We start from the raw sequence: 18,767 nt of genomic DNA, 5'->3' as shown, positions 1-18,767 counted from the left end.
CTGATGGGATCGAGTGATCTACCCGAATGGGGTCAGAGTCCTGTAGAGGGAGAGATTAGCCGGTGTTTCCCAGTGCTCGGAGCGCCAAGAGACACCGGTATCTGAGGCCCAGCTGAGTAGATGGGGGGCCTCAGCAGGGAACCTCCCCTCGAGGCCGCACCATCACGTTTTCTGCATCGAGGATCTCTGTTCGGCAGAACGCCTCAGTGCAGTGAGAGATCAGGACACCATTTCAGATTGAGACTTGCTGTCTCACTATAATATGTAGATTTGTCGGAAAGTGATTTGCATCGTGACATCTCGAGGGGGTCACGTTAGATCTCATGGGGAGTGGCAGACCGGGTAGAATCTCCTGCCATCGACTGGTTGCGTTGGGCCACGCTGCGCTGCTTTGCGGGCACACCGCAGCCGGTATATCCCACCCACTGTGTATCTATACTCATCCTAGGAGCATTTGATGGAATAGAGTTGAGCTAGCCTTACTATGTATCTAACCCATGTCATACCTGTCCAGGACAAGTCTGATGGCACAATGCAGAGGGAACTTTATTCTATATTTAACCATGTGATCTGCCAGCCATGTTGTGCTTGAACGGTATTACGACACGGCTGCCCGATGCCATGAGAAGCTTTCCACGGGTTTCACGACAGCTTTGTGAGATTGCCCAGGTCTCGCAAAACATCCCACAATGGGCGGGACCAAGCCTCACTCGTCTAAATAGGTTTAAAAGCTGCTCAAGCATGCTGACCAGGGATGTATCAGGCTCCCGGCCTTCACTGGCCTCCCCACGGACAACCCAGCCAGGCGCCGCTCAGTAATAGTCCACACAAATGTTGATCGACAGCCGTGGAGTCCCCCGGGCCAACGGAGGCTCCTGGGTGGTCGTAGACAGGGCAGGGTTGCCCCCACCCGCCCCCCCCAGACTGGCACCCTGAATTGTCACCACCAAGGTGCCCAGGTGGCGCTGCAAAGCCGACAGGAGCACTGCCAAGGGCAGCATGGTAGCATAGTGGTTAGCACAGTTGCTTCACAGCTCCAGGGTCCCAGGTTTGATTCCCCGCTGGGTCACTGTCTGTGCGGAGTCTGCATGTTCTCCCCATGTCTGCGTGGGTTTCCTCCAGGTGCTCCGGTTTCCTCCCACAGCCCAAAGATGTGCGTGCTAGGTGGATTGGCCATGCTACATTGTCCATTGCGTCCAAAAAGGTTAATTGGGGTTACTGGATCAAGGGGATGGGGAGGAGGAGGTGTGGGGCTTGAGTGGGGTGCTCTTTCCAAGGGCCGGTGCAGATCCGATGGGCCAAATGGACTCCTTCTGCACTGTAAATTCTATGATTCTATGATCCTAGGTGCCAGGGTGGCACTCCCAGCAAAATGGGGAGGGGGAGTGGGCTCTCCTAGGCCATCAGAGACCCCCTAGATGGCCAGGGATAGTGCAGGGTGACCCCCGGCCCTAGAATGCAGGTGCCTTGGCACTGCCATCTGGGCATTGCCAAGCTGGCAGTAGCACTGCCAAGCTGGCACTGCCAAGGGTCAGGGCCCGAGGGGGACCATGTCCATGAAAGGAGGGTGGAGGAGGGTTTGGTGGGACGGTGCATGGCAGGTAAGCAGGGGTCTCAAGGAAGTTGGCTGGGTGACAGGTGGGGGTTCTGGAGGGGGGGGGGGGGCTGTCACATGAAGATTGGGGTAGCCGTTTAAAATGGCAGTCCAACCTCTGATTTCAGCTCCTTGGTGCTGAAAGAAATTCTCAGTATGGGCGAAACCGGTGTACAACTCCCCAGGACCCGTTAAGTGACTAAGGGCTGGATCCTTTGACCGTGCCCACCACGGATGGGGCGGAGAACCATGTAAAGGTCCGCTGACCTCGGGCAGGAATTTCCAGTTGCCGGGTGGCCGCGGCCGAGGAATCTCACTCTGAGTGCCGTTTGGTAGCGGTGGGGAGCTCGCCGGCAGAAAACCCCCTGAGAAGCCCACCACAAATGAAGTGAGAAATTCTTCTGCTAAATTCTGCGCAGAAACCTTTCCGTCAGGTCGCGCCCCTGATCATTAGCGCTGACAGTAGGGGGCAGCACAGTTGTGCAGTGGTTAGCACTGCTGCCTCACGGTGCCGAAGACCCGGGTTCGATCCCATCCCCGGGTCACTGTCCTTGTGGAGTTTCCACATTCTCCCCGTGTCTCTGTGGGTCTCACCTCCACAACTCAAAGATGTACAGAATTGGCCACGCTAAATTGGCCCTTAATTGGACAAAAAAAATGAGTGCTGACAGTGATGTTGAGCGCTTCAAAGAGGGAATGGTCTATTCACCTCACACTAACATCCCCCACTCTCATGAACATGATATTTGAAATAAACAGTTTCTAACCAAGAGCTTATTTCCAAGTCCTTGAGCACAAGCATCATTTTCTGCAATAATATTCAGCCCTTTCTGAATACATGTCTGGCTTTTGTGTCGACATTCCAAATTGCATGCACGATTCAGACATTTGCAATAAATTATTTTCCCCATCAGACGTGCCTGCTGAAATGCTATCACGCATTTAAATTACAAGTTCCATCTTTAGAGTGATGAATTTAACCAGTGTATAATGGGACACAAATTGTACAGCATTCATTGAACAAACCTTTACAAGATAGGTCTCTGATATACCCGTTCTGAATCAAAAAACAATGAGCTTTTCCAGCTACAATGATTAAAGTTAAAAAGTCACCGCTAAAAATTATTGCACATCACTGTTTCTCATCCATTTGGCAAGGTTCAGCTTGGAGCTTGCGAGTTCTCATTAGTTTTCGTGAATGAAATGACATTTACTTTCATTTGCACTTCCAGCGCAGGATATAACCACTTGTATTCAGGGCACCCAAACTATTACAGAATCATTTGATTTTCCTGCACGGAAGGAGGCCATTCAGCCCAACTGGCCTTGTGCTGGTTCTTTGAAATGAAAGCAGTTTCACCTCCAGGTGATGGGTTCCGATCCCAAGGAAGAATTCAGTGTATCAGCTGAGGCTGACTGGGAATGCAGTCTTGACAGAGAGTACTGCCTGTCAGGCAGGATGTTAAACCTCTTCCTTGATGCACGGAATGCAAAAGGTCCCCTGGCACGATTCAGGGGGGGGGGGGGGGGCGAGTTCTCCGACAGCCCTCTCTCGGCTGACATTACCACCATGTGATTGATACCTCATTCATCTCGGAGCTGTTGCTGGAGACTTACTGCTCACCCAATTCCTCCTCACAGACACCGATTTCCAAAGAAACCCATGGCTGGTGAAATGCTTTCAGATGTTTCCGACAAGTCACAGAAACACGGTCAAACAACATCTCGGCAAAATGGACATTCTTCATATAGAAACTCGAAATGGTGGCCGGCCATTTGAGAGTGGGGAACGTCACAGCTGAATCTCTCTATTCCCCCAAAACCACCACCAGATCACGGTTCGGTATCCTTCCCGCTCGTGTTGGCATTGGGAGAAGACCCAATCGCACTCAGCTTAAACAGCCTTAAAAAAATCAAGCAGACCTCCTACAATGACTATTAACGTGAATAATCCGCCACAATCAACATCATTGGGTAACCATTGACCAGAAACTGAACTGTACCAGTCATACAAATACTTTGGCTGCAAGAACAGGCCAAGACTTGGAATGCTTCAGAGAGTAACTCACCTCCTGACTCCCAAAAGCCTGTCCACCATCTACGAGACACCAGTCAGGAGTGTGATGGAATACTCTCCACTTGCCTGGATGAGTGCTGCTCCAACAACACTCAAGAAGCTCAACACCATCCAGGACAAAGCAGCCCCGCTTGATTGCTCCAATTTCCACAAACATTCATTCCCTCCACCACCGACGTACAGTATCAGCCGTGTGCACCATCTACAAGGTGCACTGCAGTAACTCACCAAGGCTCTTTTGGCAGTACCTTCCAAACCCACGACCTCTATCATCTAGAAGGACAATGCCAGCAGACATTTGGGAACACCACCACCTGGAGGTTCCCCTCCAAGCTACGAACCATCGTGAGTTGGAAATATATTGCCGTTCCTTCACTGTCACTGGGTCAAAATGCTGGAACTCCCTCCTTACAGCACATTGGGTGTACCTACGCCACATGGACTACAGCGGTTCAAGAAGTTGGCTCACCACCCCCTTCCCAAGGGGAAATGAAGGATGAGCGATATATGTTGGCCTCACCAGTGAAATCCAAATCCCGGAAATGATTTTGATTTTTAAAAGGTTACTTGTGGAGAGACTGGTTATTGGCACGTGTCCTAACCAGTCATGAGTATGAAGATAGGAATTGGCCACAGAGGAAGCTTTTAAAGAGCTATCTGAAGGAGGGAGAGGTAGCGAGTTGAAGAGGGTTATGAGTGGGACTGCAAAGCTTCGGGCCTTGGCAGCGGAAGGTACAACTGACTGGCCAAGGTGGAGCGATTAAAGCTGCGGTTAGCAAGAGGCCTGCACTGGAGGTGTGCATATTTCTGAGTGGGCAATGGGATGGGATGAGGTTACAGGGAGAGAGGGAAGGATTTAGAAACAAGGATGAGAATTTCAGGATCGAGGCCTTGTTCAACGGGAGCCAATGTAGGTCAGAAAGCACAGCCCTTAATTTGTTAACACTATCATTGATTTTCAGGGTACTGTTTTTTTTGGGCAGTAGCAGCGTGTCTCACAGATTGAGGATGTAAATAAACACAGCGTCTGCTCTTATACAAGATTCTGTGCTACGTGAGAGGCATTCTAAAATGCAGTCTGTGAGAACACGAGTCACTTCTTTTTATTCCAATTATAGTCATACAGATTATTTGTTAACTGGAGGAACCAAATCATTCACTATCTATGTACTTATGAAGAACCATATGCCGTGTCATGAAAACTAATTCAGCTGCAACAATTCTGTATTCAGTGGCTGTTAACTGATGGAGCAGATTTCACAAGATTTATTGTGGTGGGAACACAGAATCCTTTAGGAACGATAAAAAGAGCATTCAGCTTAACTAGCCCATCTCTTTGTGATCGATTAACCCACAGCAGTATCTGCAATCTCACCCTATCCCTCACATGCACCTCTCTCCAGCAGTGAACCCAATCCTGCCATGGTCAATTTGAATACTTGCCAGTCCAATGACTGGAACGGAGAGATGGTCAAAATGGTGGCTGGCTGCTTCTCATTGGGCTCTCGATACTTTGGTGCTGAGTGTCCTTTTACCCCCTTGTAGCACAATCAATTACTCACGAGGCGAGAAGAGATGAAGTCAATCGATGGTTTTATTACGCAGAGTTGTTCCCCAGCAGCTCGGTTACAGAATGCGGCTGCTGGGAGAACCCGGGTTCTTATACTCCGCCTTACTGGGTGGAGCCAGCAGGTGCCAGATCCAATCAGGACCCAGTGTCTGTCCACCAATAGCCTCTCAGCATCATTGGGTACCGTACTACCCCTAATACAATCCACCACATTCACCCCTTGTTAAAAAAGAACCCGGCGGGGTGGTGGGTCGCATGGTGGTAGGGGTTTACAAGGTTAGTACTGGGATTCCATTAACACAGTGGCTATGCATCGATATCAACTGTTAACTATTTACAATGCCGCTTTTACTGGGTTACTGAATTATTTACAGATCTTGCTTTGTCACGCAGATTCAATGAGTCGAGTGGGTGCCCTGGTCGTCCTTGCCGATTGTCTCAGCTCCGGTGGTGGTGCAGGCGCTGGCTCGGGCACTGTCGTCTCTGGGAGCGTCGATGTTTGTTCCTGTTTCACTACTCCTGGGCGGGCACGGGAGGAGGACCGATCCACCTGGGAAGGGAGCGGCTGTGGAGTGCACCGGCGGGAGGGAGGGGGTGATTGGTGTTGGGGGGGGGGGTGTGGGGAGCTCCAGCGGGCGCTAGATCCCGCAGGGAGACCGTGTCCTGTTGGCCATCGGGATATGCCACGTAGGCGTATTGAGGGTTCGCATGGAGAAGATGAACCCTCTCGACCAACGGGTCCGATTTGTGCGCCCGCACATGCTTTCGGAGAAAGATGGGTCCTGGGGCTGACAGCCAGGTCGGAAGTGGCGTTCCGGAGGAGGACTTCCTTGGGAAGACAAGGAGGCGCTCGTGAGGCGTTTGATTAGTTGTGGTACACAGCAGCGACCGGATGGAGTGGAGGGCATCTGGGAGGACTTCCTGCCAGCGTGAAACTGGAAGACTTCTGGACCGTAGGGCCAGTAGGACGTTCTTCCAGACCGTTCCGTTCTCCCTCTCTACCTGACCGTTCCCCCGGGGGTTGTAACTGGTCGTCCTGCTCGAGGCGATGACCTTGCTGAGCAGGAATTGACGCAGTTCGTCGCTCATGAAGGAGGACCCCCTATCGCTATGGATGTAGGTGGGGTAACCGAACAGTGTAAAGGTGGTGCAGAGGGCTTTAATGACTGTGGCCGCGGTCATGTCGGGGCTGGAGATGGCGAAAGGGAAACGGGAGTATTCGTCAACCACGTTTAGGAAGTACGTGTTGCGATTGGTGGCGGGGAGGGGGCCTTTGAAGTCCAGACTGAGGTGCTCAAAGGGACGGGAAGCCTTTATCAGGTGCGCTCTATCTAGCCTGAAAAAGTGCGGCTTGCACTCCGCGCAGATTTGGCAGTTCCTGGTGTCTGTTCGGACCTCCTCGACGGAGTAAGGGAGGTTGCGGGTCTTCACGAAGTGGTAGAACCGAGTGACCCCCGGGTGGGAGAGGTCCTCGTGGAGGGCTTGGAGACGGTCCACTTGTGCGTTGTCACATGTGCATAGGGCATCGGACGGCTCGTTCAGCTTTCCGGGATGATACAAGATCTCATAATTATATGGGGAGAGTTTGATCCTCCACCGCAAGATCTTGTCGTTCTTGATCTTGCCCCACTGCGCATTATCGAACATGAAGGCTACCGACCGTTGGTCCGTGAGGAGAGTGAATCTCCTGCCGTAATGCCTCCAATGCCGCACAGCTTCTACTATGGCCTGGGCTTCCTTTTCCACTGAGGAGTGGCGGATCTCTGAAGCGTGGAGGGTACGGGAGAAAAAGGCCACGGGTCTGCCCGCTTGGTTGCGAGTGGCCGCCAGAGCTATGTCGGATGCGTCGCTCTCGACTTGGAAGGGGAGGGACTTGTCGATTGCGTGCATCGTGGCCTTTGCGATATCCGCTTTGATGCGGCTGAAGGCCTGGCGGGCCTCTGTCGACAGGGGAAAGACGGTGGACTGAATTAGTGGGCGGGCCTTGTCCGCGTAGTTGGGGACCCACTGGGCGTAATAAGAGAAAAAGCCCAGGCAGCGTTTCAGGGCTTTGGAACAGTGAGGGAGGGGGAACTCCATAAGGGGGCGCATGCGTTCAAGGTCGGGGCCTATCACTCCATTACGCAGTACGTAGCCAAGGATGGCTAGACGGTCGGTGCTAAACACGCATTTTTCCCTCTTTTAGGTGCGGTTCAGGGCGTTAGCGGTCTGGAGGAATTTGCGGAGGTTGGCGTCGTGGTCCTGCTGGTCATGGCCGCAGATGGTGACATTGTCGAGGTACGGGAACGTGGCCCGTAAACCGTGCTGGTCAACCATTCGGTCCATCTCCTGTTGGAAGACCGAGACTCCGTTAGAGACGCCGAATGGAACTCTTAAAAAGTGGTAGAGCCGCCCGTCTGCTTCGAAGGCAGTGTACTTGCGGTCGCTCGGGCGGATGTGGAGCTGGTGATATGCGGACTTAAGGTCCACGGTGAAAAAGACCTTGTACTGTGCAATCCGATTGACCATGTCGGATATGCGGGGGAGAGGGTACGCATCTAGCTGCGCGTACCTATTGATGGTTTGACTAGTCTACGACCATCCTCTGCTTCTCCCCGGTCTTTACAACTACCACCTGAGCTCTCCAGGGACTATTGCTGGCCTGGATTATGCCTTCCTTCAGCAGCCGCTGGACTTCTGACCGGATAAATGTTCGGTCCTGGGCGCTCCTAGTGGCGACGGGTTTGCAATCCGGGGTGAGGTTCGCAAACAAGGAAGGCGGTTCAACCTTGAGGGTCGCCAACGATTTAGCCCAGTGTGCTAAACCAGCCCCAGATGGATTGGAACGTTAAACTCTGAAGGTTACATTGAAAATCTAACCCCAGGAGAGTGTACCGACGTAAAGTCGGTAATTCTTAAACTCTCTCCCCTGCACCGTTAGATTCGCGATACAGAACCCTTAGATTTCTATGGAATGGGATCCCGCTGCCAGAAAAATCTTTTGGGTACTCGGGTGGATTAAAAGAAAACAGCGTCTTACCGTATCCGGATGGATAAAACTTTCCATGCTCCCAGAGTCGATCAGACATGGCGTTTCGTACCCGTTAACCAGCACCATCGTCGTTGCCGTTTGGAGCGTCCGGGGCCGCGACTGGTCCAGGGTCACCGAAGCCAGTCGCGGTTGCTGCATCGGGGCGTTTTCTTCAGGCCCCGTGGGGCCGTCCATGCTGGGGTCCTTGGCTGTCAGCCAAGATGGCGCCGTCCACGGATCGCACGCGGTCGGGGGGGGGGGGATAAAATGGCGGCGCCCATGAATCGCACGTGGCCGGCGGGCACAAGATGGCGGCGCCCATCCCCCCCGCATGGAGTTCGGGACACAAAATGGCGGCGCCCGTTGGCCGCACATGGATCGTTGGGGGGGTTGAGTCTGTGATCCCAGTTCTCCCCCGGAGATTGCTGCGACCCCCCGGGACTGGTACACCGCTGAATAATGCCCCTTCTTGACGCAACTTTTACAGATGGCCGAGCGGGCTGGGCAGCGCTGCCGGGTGTGTTTCGATTGCCCGCAAAAGTAGCAGCGGGCCCCCCTGGGTGGTCTGGTGTTCTGGCCGCGCAGGCTTGTGGGGGGATGGGGGGTGCCTGGGAGTCGGTCGCGGCGGGGGTCCACGGAGCCCAAGGGGCTGCCGTGCGGTCGGGGGCGTAAGCGCGGGCATTCTGCGATGCCACATCGAGGGAGGCCGCAAGGGCCCGTACCTCCGTGAGCCCCAGCGAGTCTCTTTCCAGCAGTTGCTGGCGAATTTGGGATGAGGTCATACCTGTTACGAAAGCACGCCTGATTAGGAGTTCCGTATGTTCGTTAGCCGTCACCGATGGGCAGTTGCAGCTCTTCCCAATATTAGCAGTGCGCTGTAGAACTCATCCAGCGATTCGCCGGGGATTTGCCGTCTCATCGCGAGTTGGTGGCGTGCGTAGACCTGGTTTAGGGGCCGAATGTAGATCCCTCTCGGCATGGTGTGCGCCGTCGGGAAATCCTCCGCGTATTCGATGAGCGTGTAGATCTCCGGACTCACCCTGGAATGTAGGACCTACATTTTCTGGTCTTCTGTAGGTCTGCCAGGGGCCGTTCGGAAGTATCCCATAAAGCACGCTAGCCAGTGTTTAAAAGTGGCCGCTGAGTTTGCTGCATGGGGGCTGATTCGCAGACACTCGGGGGCGATCCGAAACTCCATAGTCCTTTAAAGTGTGCGTAATAAATTGTAGCACAATCAATCACTCACGAGGTGAGAAGAGATGAAGTCAATCGATGGCTTTATTACGTAGACTTGTTCCCCAGCAGCTCGGTTACAGAATGCGGCTGCTGGGAGAACCCGGGTTCTTATACTCCGCCTTACTGGGTGGAGCCAGCAGGCAGCAGATCTAATCAGGACCCAGTATCTGTCCACCAATAGCCTCTCGGCATCACTGGGTACTGTACTACCCCTAATACATACCACCACACCCCTCATCCATCCATGCGGTCTGGGTGGCACTGCCGATGCCCACCCCTTTGATCTCCCCATCCCTAATTGCCCTTGGGAAGGTGGTGGTGAATTTCCTTTCTTCTTGAACCGCCGCATCTCCAGCGTTGTGAGGGAGGGTATTCCAGACACAAGTCTGATCCAGCGACAGTGAAGGAATGACAATCCCGTTTGGTGTGTGACTAGGGGGGGGGGGGGGGGGGGGGGGGGACTTGCCTTTGCCCCTCTCGCTGGCAGTGGGTGGGAGTGGGTTTGGACGGTGCTGTAGAAGCAGCCTTGGCTGCAACACTCCACCTCAGTGGGTGATCCTTTAGCACTTAATGATCTACATCAAAATTCAACTGCTGCTTCCCATCGTGATGCAGTCAGTGCTGTGGGATTGCAGGAAATCTGGCAGCAATGCAGGAAAAGCAACAACTTGTATTTCTCAAACAATTTACACACCCACAGGACATCCCAACACCTTTTACAGCCAAGTACGTACTTTTCTCATGCGCAGCCATTGTCCTTAAATAGGAAATATAACAGCCAATTTTCACACAGCAAGCCCCCACACACAACAGTGTGATAATAACCAAGATAATCTGTTTTAGTGATGTTGGATAAATATTGTTCAGTGCACCAAAGATAACTCCTCTGCCTCTCTTCGTAATGGTGCAATGGGATATTTTACTTCCACCTCGCAAAGCAGAAGGGTCTGAGCTTAACACCTCATTCAAAAGACAGCACCTCTGACAGTGCAGCACCCCCTCAGTCCTGCACTGAGGCAGCTGAGTCCTTGCCAGAAAATGGACAGGTAAGTTGAATACTTTTTTGTGGTATCCCTGTGGAACACAAGGGGCAGCACAGGTCCTCAGGTACTCACAAGAAAATATTGTGCCTCGGCATTGTGGGATTCCCTTTCCCTGCCCACCTGCCTTCAGACCACTTCTTGCCACCACTCATCCTAATGCTGGGGATGTTGCCTTCAGCTGAGTGACACCCCACTCCATCCATTCCTGTTGGGCTCAGGCCAAAGTCAGAAACCAGTTCCAGGCATTAAAGCCTCCCAGTGGGGTGCGACGGACAGTGGGAGGGTGCCATCAATTATTTTTTCATATAATAGTGGAGTAACAACAGATGGCGATTGGATGCAAATGTGAAGAGACAACTCTGTTGGTTCTGAGAAGAATAAAAGTCCTGCAGACAGTGACACGACAATCACATCTTCTTTAGTGGTTTACAGGGACACGGGCTTCGCTGAAGTCGTGTGGCTCAGTAGGCAGGAACATCCATCTGAGTGAGAAATTCTAACTTCAAATCGCACTCCAGGACCTGCCGTCCAGAAAAGAAGTGTTCATGACGCTGTGCAAACAGGTTAATAATCAGCCTGCAAATCCTCCCCACTGTTCCCCCAAATGGGAAAGAAGTGCTTGCGTAGATATGAAACAAAAACATACTCCCAGAATGCCTTGATCCACTGCAATTCGCATACAGCTACAACCGGTCCACAGCAGATGCTATCTCCCCGGCCCTTAACTCATCCCTGGAGCATCTCGACAACAAGGACTCCGACATCAGACTTCTATTCATTGACTACATCTCCACCTTCAACACTATAATCTCAGCCAAGCTTATCGCAAAGCTGCAAAACCTAGAACTTGGCTCCACACTCTGCAACTGGATCCTCGACTTTCTGACCCACAGACCACAATCAGTAAGAATAAACAACAACACTTCCTCCATGATAGTCGTCAATACCGGGGCCCCGCAAGGCTTTATGCTTAGCCCCCTTCTATACCCCCCATACACACATGACTTTGTGGCAAAACTTGGTTCCAACTTCATCTACAAGTTTGCTGATGACATGATCGTAGTCGGTCGTATCTCGAACAACGATGAGTCAGAATACAGGAGGGAGATAGAGAACCTTGTGGAGTGGTGTAACAACAACAATCTCTCCCTCAGCAAAACTAAGGGGCTGGTCATTGAATTCAGGAAGCCAGGTATTATCACATCCCTGTCTGTATCAATGGGCCAAAGTGGAGCTGGTTGACAGCTTCAAATTGGTTGAAAGAACTCTTATCTTTGAGTTAGAAACCTATGACTTCAAGCCCCATCTGTGCAATTCAGCATGTAACCTAAGCTTCATTGCAGTGCAGGAGAGCGAGAGGCGAGCTGTCCTTTCAATGAGAGCTCACAGTCCATCTGGTCATGTATTGTGTTTTAAGGCTATAAACTATGTGTGAAGTCCTTTTGGACACAATGCCACCCTTTCTTCTTTCTAAATAAAGGATTGAACTTCAGGTTACGGCAGAGCATTGTAGTCAAGGGAAGCTGAACTCAATCGTTTGAATTAAAGTCAAAGCAAGTGAGAAACTAGTTTGCACGTTCTTCTGCTTCCTACCTTTAGTTGGTCCCTCCAAGCATCCACCGAGGCAGCTGAATATGCCAGAAGTCCTGTTTTCAGCCCTTGGAACTAAGGCAGGGAGATGTTGCGAACTTGATGCATTGCTTCTCGCGTGTATTTTATCAATGCCTCTGCTATTACGAGGGTATGTCCGGGATGATACCCTGCCATGATACTCCACTCCATCTGCAACTCCAAGTGAGACCATTAAAGAACTTTGCACTTTAACTTTGATCCCCGGTAGAGAGTCAAAGAGAGGTGACTGGGTCATGAGCTCTTTGTTCACGGGGTCCTGGAAACAGATGGGTCCATTATATGTCCTGCTCACCGTCAGGTCGGGCTGCATTGATGGGTTCAGAAGCAGAGAATTACCTGGGAAAATGAAACAGGAAACAATATTACTTTTCACCTATTAAAAAAACAATGTATTCTGTATTTCAGAGTAAACATCCAACTGGGCGAAAGCATCTCCTTTTTTAAAATTTAGAGTACCCAATTTTTTTTTTCCAATACAGGGGCAATTTAGAGTTGTCAATTCACCTACTCTGCACATCTTTGGGTTGTGGGGGTGAGACCCACGCAGACACGGGGAGAATGTGCAAACTCCACACGGACAATGAGCCAGAGCCGGGATCGAACCCGGGTCGACGGCGCCGTGAGGCCGCAGTGCCCGTGCCGCCCGGGCGAAAGCATCACTTGGTGAATTACCAGTCAAAGAGATGAGAAGGACTCAGATTTTTTTCCCCCCCTCTGAGTTATATTAGCTTGACAGGGTAAATACTGAGATGCTGTTTCCCCTGGCTGGAGACCAAATGGCCAGGAAAAGGGCTTGACAATTTCGGACTGAGATTATCATAGATCCAAACTCTCGATCCATAGTCCAAATAAACTCAATCGGGACAATCATCGATTATCCTAGAATTTACAGTGCAGAAGGAGGCCATTCGGCCCATCGAGTCTGCACCGGCTCTTGGAAAGAGCACCCTACCCAAGGTCAACACCTGCACCCTATCCCCATAACCCCACCCAACACTAAGGGCAATTTTGGACAGTAAGGGCAATTTATCATGGCCAATCCACCTAACCTGCACATCTTTGGACTGTGGGAGGAAACCGGAGCACCCGGAGGAAACCCACGCACACACGGGGAGGATGTGCAGACTCCGCACAGACAGTGACCCAAGCCGGAATCGAACCTGGGACACTGGAGCTGTGAAGCAATTGTGCTATCCACAATGCTACCGTGCTGCCCCAAATTAGGGTTAGACAAAGAAACGTTGCTAACCTCAGTGACCCCAGAGGACTGTGGATACCCATGCCTTCTTCTGTCTGTCTGTGTGGCACATTTGGAGGTGGGTAGGTATTTAATAAGGTAGGGAGGTGGCAGGTGAGGAGCCTGCAACCTTCCACCTCCATGCCAATTAGGTTTGTATTGGGAAGCTCAATTGCGAATGGCCTTTCTGCCCGCCATGAATTGAGGTCCTTATGTCGGCAATTAATGTCCATTTCTGGGCCTCTTCCCACTGCCATTGCTGTTAACCAGTGGCAGGTGGAGGTTTGCCAGATACGGAGGAAGACAAGCAAACCTGTGTGGGGTGGTTGGCATGTTCCTTGAGGGGTCCCTCATTCAAAGGAATGCAGTGCCTTATTGAGGGATCCGGCGGGGTGCTCATTGAGGGCTGCACCTTGCTCCAAGTTCTGACCCCTCACCTCCCTCCCCTTCCCTGACGCCACTCACCCTGTGACACCCCCATCCCTCGCCATCTCTCCACCAGCGACGATCTGAGGCCTCAGGTGGGTGTAGTACCAGAACAAGCCACCACCAATTGCGCTGCTGTTCAACAGAGTTGCCAGCCTCTTGAGTGACTGACGGCTCTCGGCTGGTGGGGGCCTTGATCCCTGGGAATGAACCGCTGCCGGCCTGTTACGTGCCTGAGTGGTAGAAGATGTGGCGGGCCGACTCGGAAAGAGATGACACAGAGCTGTAGCAGGCTCTCCAGCCATGGCCGAGTTCCCGTAATCACCAGAAGATTCCGGTCTCAGATGCTGAGCATTGCAAGGCGAAGACCGATAGGTTTTTGGTGCTTAGGGAATGCTTAGGGAATAAAGGGATATAGAAATAGTGCAGCAAAGTGGAATTGAAGCTAAAGGTCCGCCAATGAACATATTGAATGGTGGAACAGTCTCGAGCCACCGTCTGATCTACACCTGCTCCTAATTCCAACGTTGCCACATTGCAGGCATCTGGAGGATCACAATGGGCCTCAGAATCGTTGGGGGAAGAGAACCCGCCAAAGGTTCTGTTTCTGATGACTACAAATTTGGATGTTGGCTGAGAGGATTGTTTCAGCTTGGCTTTTGATGGTCTAAAGAGGCAAAACATCAATGATATTTTTGAAGGTGATAGGACTGTACTCTGACAAGGAGGAACTGTAAGCACATCATGGGACTCACATAAACACAAGTTTATTTGCACAATCTACTGTGTGTACGTAGTTGGTCACGAGGAAGGCACATCTCCTTTCAGAGTACTTGGCACGTTATTCCCTGATGTCAGAGCTACAGCATCTTGTACCCCACTGATTAGCATATCCATTCTGCCACAGATAGCACCTTTGGAGCCGTGCCCTGACACCAGCTTGCCATGAGCAGGTGAGGGAATAGGCTGCGCATTTGCCCCAAAAAGGTGGCACGTTGGATTACAGGTTTTCTGGTAAATGAACTTCTGAACAAGTTATTAGGGTTTACCAACAAGCAATTTACAATAAATCAATCAACGCAAAGTAGGCATTAGTGACAAGCAAGGACTGACACCGACCCAGTGTTTACAGAAAATTCAATTTGATTACAAAGTGGTTGTGCGAGGTATTAATCAGCTGTGTACAGAATAGACAGAGTGTTTTGTCAATGACAAAAATGCTTTGAATAAAGCACTTGCAATTGATTCAGTTTATCTGTTTATTCTAGTGGGTAATGCTTTTTGTCCAAGTGTACTTGTGCACAATTATGAAAGCAATTACAATGCTACAAATAGAAAATTACTGTCCTGAAGTTATTAAGCTACTTCCTTCAAGTCTCTGCTTCTCTAAAGGTAAACAGTCTTCCCTTCATTCCCATGGAACACTTGTCCACAAAATAACAATGACCTTTATTGTTGCTGCTCACTTAAGTGTCACGTTTTAAGTACCTACACATTTAGCGCACTCAAAAAACAGGTTAACAGGGTCCGGAGTTACCCTGGTGAACAGTAAATTGAAGAGCACTCGTCTGAGTGGGTCAATTTCACATTAAGCTGGGAACTCTGCCACACCTCTCTCTTTCTCTAGCTAGCTTCAAACGGGCCCGTTAGCCATGGGCGCAAATCCCTCAATGGCCGCTAAATCGCGTGAGAGGCCTAGAACAGGATCTGCACTGGTTGGGGTGGAGGTGTGAACAACAGTGAGGATAGAAGGGCACCTGAGTGGTCTAAACTCGCTGCTTCCAGGTCCAATCGGCCAATGGTTCTGGGGGAGTACTGATCTTATCTGGCTGTGTCACCAACTCTCTCATCCCTCTCAGGAAACTGATCGATATTGGTGTGGAGTCAGTGGAATTGTCTATTCTACGTATCACTGCACTGGAGGAGTACAGGATCCAGCAGCAATGTGCGGCTGGATAAGCTGGGAAGAGTCGACGGCAGGAGACCACGGGCCGCAGCGCAGGCTAAGGCGCCCCATCAGCTGTGCAGGGGGAACAAAGGCGCAGAAGGAGGCCAACATGTGCCGTAGAAGGTTACACCTTACCAGGGAGACTGTGCGGTACCTGTGCGGACTTGGCACCACCTGGCGGCGGAGGAAACCCGCATCCTGTGGCCACAAAGGTCATGGTATTCCTCAACCTTTACCCAATGAGGTGGTTCCAGGGCTCTTGCAGTCATCTGTCCATAAGTGCATCCATTGGCTCTGCAGCAGGGCGATGACCTTTACGAGGAAGACCCGGAGAAGCAGCACAAGTCCTTGGATGAGAAGGACATTCAGGAGGCAGTGAGGAAGAGGTCACTGAGGATCTGGGGAACGGAAGCCAGAAGGGGGCAAGGGTGCGCAAGGGCAGGAGGGCTAGGGATGCCCTCATTGCCTCCCATTCCATGGGGTAGGATCAAGTCTGACAGTGCAACACTGCAGGACATCATGACCCCGCTGCGACCAGAGGATGAAGGTTGCAGAGATCGTAATCATCAGGATGCTGGGGCTGGGGAGTGCTTGCAGCCCAGTCAATGCAGGAGGGTGCTGATGGCTAGCAGTGAGGAATGAGCCTTGATGCTCCTCAGCTATTGTTTGTGTCTGTTTGCTGTCAGCACGCTGACTCCCCAGCTCATGTCTGAGTGGCACTGAGTCAGATGGGGGAATAAAAATTCCTCAAAATGCCTGAAAATTACAGTCCGGATTGCGCTGGCTTCGCCGGCGGGAATCACACCGATTTCCGCGCCAAAAATAGTACTTGGTCATTTTTTGGGATAAGTCCGCCCAAGTGGTTTTGCAACAATGACCGGAGATGAATTAGCCACGGAACTGTTCTTTCCCCTCAGAGCTGCATGTGGTGGATGGTTAGTGCCTTTTGACAAGAATGTGAATGAGATGGGAGAAATTGCTGACCCACAATAAACTGTGTCAGCAGGCGTGCGACCAGTACTCAGAGAGTAAAAATTAGACAAATTTCTAAAAGTCATGGCAAGTTACATTTCCCCAGGTTTCCTTCTGCATTTGCATTCTAGGTTTGCTGAGTGCACCGCATTGGGGAGACAGCTCAATGATTACAGGAAAGCCAGCCAATTCAAAGCGCACCTCCCTGATGGTACCCACCCCATTCTACATCTGTGGATTTGAACGGATAAAATTGAGGAGGGTCCTTGATGGACCTGCGACCTTCTGTCTGACTTTCCTGTGTCCCATGATCCAATGCCATCCTGCTCCTTCCTTTTTAAGAATCAATTTGGTGTTTCGCTAGAAGTAGCAGGTGTCTACGATGTAAGTAACACACGGGGGCCACAGCAACTATCCCGTTCCCCAGCCGGTCTTGCGGGACATTTCACGTGGCTTTGCTGAGTGTATGAAATATTGACCAAGCTATTCATTCAACCTCACGTTGTACACATACAATTCAGGAGAACATTCCAGAAATAATGAATTTAACACCGGGGCACGAACCCTGTCTGGCAGTCTTGAAGCTGAAGGACTGAAAGCCACCGGTCAGGGCGGACGAGTCAATAACATCGACACCATATTGACTTTGGCTCCTTCGGTACAATGTGATGCCCACCACGAGCATTGCAACTGCAATCACTGCTGCACCAAGACCCGAGTACAGAGCCACGTCACTGTTGGTCTCAATACCTAGAAGAGGCAGATGTATTAGATGTAACTCTGCAGTTGATAAGTCTGCATTCCTTCTCTTCCTCAGCCAAGCTGTCACGACATTGGCAGCGATGACAGCTGGAGCTGTCCACGCACATCGAGTCATAATTTAACACCCATTCTTTTATACAGGACAAAGAAGGCACCAGCACAGAAATGGAAAAGAAAAACTGTTCCCAAACCGTTCGCAATCAGATATATTATTCACGGAAATGAACACTGATCTGTGGAATTCGCTACCCCAGAGTGCGGAGGATGCTGGGATAGTGAGTCAATTTAAGGAGGAGTTAAGACAGATTTTTAATTGGTAATGGGTTGAAGGGTGATGGAGAACTGGCAGGACAGTGGTGTGAAGGTCAGGATGAGACAGCCGCGATCGAATGGCGGAGCAGACTCGATGGGCCAAATGGCCCAATTTTGCTCCTATATCTTTTGAACTTATGAACATAAAAGGGCACTAGATTTTGGTCTGACAGTCCATGGATCATAGAACTTACAGTGCAGAAGGAGGCTATTTGGCCCATCGAGTCTGCACCGGCCCTTGGAAAGAGCACCCTACTTAAACCCACGCCTCCACCCTATCCCCGTAATCCAGTAACTCCACCCAACCTTTTTGACACTAAGGGACAATTTATCATGGCCAATCCACCTAACCTACACATCTTTGGACTGTGGGAGGAAACCGAAGCACCCGGAGGAAACCCATGCAGACACAGGGAGAAAGTGCAGACTCCACACAGGCAGTCACCCAAGGCTGGAATTGAACCCGGGTCCCTGGAGCTGTGAGGCAGCCGTGCTAACCATTGTGCCATCGTGCCGCCCATCTGGACCGACATTCCTCCAACTGGCTCCAGCAAAAGAAATCCCAGATGAATGGGTCAGTCATTCATTCCACTTGTGTTGGTGAGATTTTGCTGTGCATAGACCACAGCAGGCATGGCACTCCACTGTAACTGTGTTTGAGGGAGGATATCGTGCTCACAGATTTCTTAACCTGCAACAATAGAATTAGATGCAAAGTAACATGCAAGAGAGCTGTAGAACTAACTGAGCACCGATGCCTGAAAACGGGACCTCGGAAGGCATTCAATGCCCAGTGCATCTCAGTGCATGACAACACATTCTGAGTTGCTGCCTGCACAGACACATGTTGCTGCTTGGCTCGTTGACAGTTTGATTTCAGTCACGGTAGGATTAACAAACACTCTGTTGTAATGAATATGCTCATAACACCCATGATTATATCGCTTA

The 18,767-nt window shown here is 51.1% G+C and overlaps 1 protein-coding gene across 3 annotated transcripts in view; it reads right to left on the bottom strand.

Annotated features, from left to right (window-relative positions):
- LOC140396862 (netrin receptor UNC5D-like) overlaps nucleotides 1-18,767 on the bottom strand; it is a 523,350-nt gene that overhangs the window by 83,051 nt on the left and 421,532 nt on the right. For all 3 annotated transcript variants that reach the window (XM_072485654.1, XM_072485652.1, XM_072485653.1), the window contains 2 exons: nucleotides 17,310-17,495; nucleotides 12,124-12,498 (listed from right to left, as the gene is read on the bottom strand). In XM_072485654.1, the coding sequence (XP_072341755.1) occupies nucleotides 12,124-12,498; nucleotides 17,310-17,495 (561 nt within the window). The remainder of the gene's footprint in view (nucleotides 1-12,123; nucleotides 12,499-17,309; nucleotides 17,496-18,767) is intronic.

The sequence above is a fragment of the Scyliorhinus torazame genome, chromosome 20 (genome assembly GCF_047496885.1).
Source record: "Scyliorhinus torazame isolate Kashiwa2021f chromosome 20, sScyTor2.1, whole genome shotgun sequence".
Lineage (NCBI taxonomy): Eukaryota > Metazoa > Chordata > Chondrichthyes > Carcharhiniformes > Scyliorhinidae > Scyliorhinus > Scyliorhinus torazame.
The sequence above is the reverse complement of the archived record's forward strand: the minus strand, read 5'-3'. Positions and strand labels throughout refer to the sequence as shown.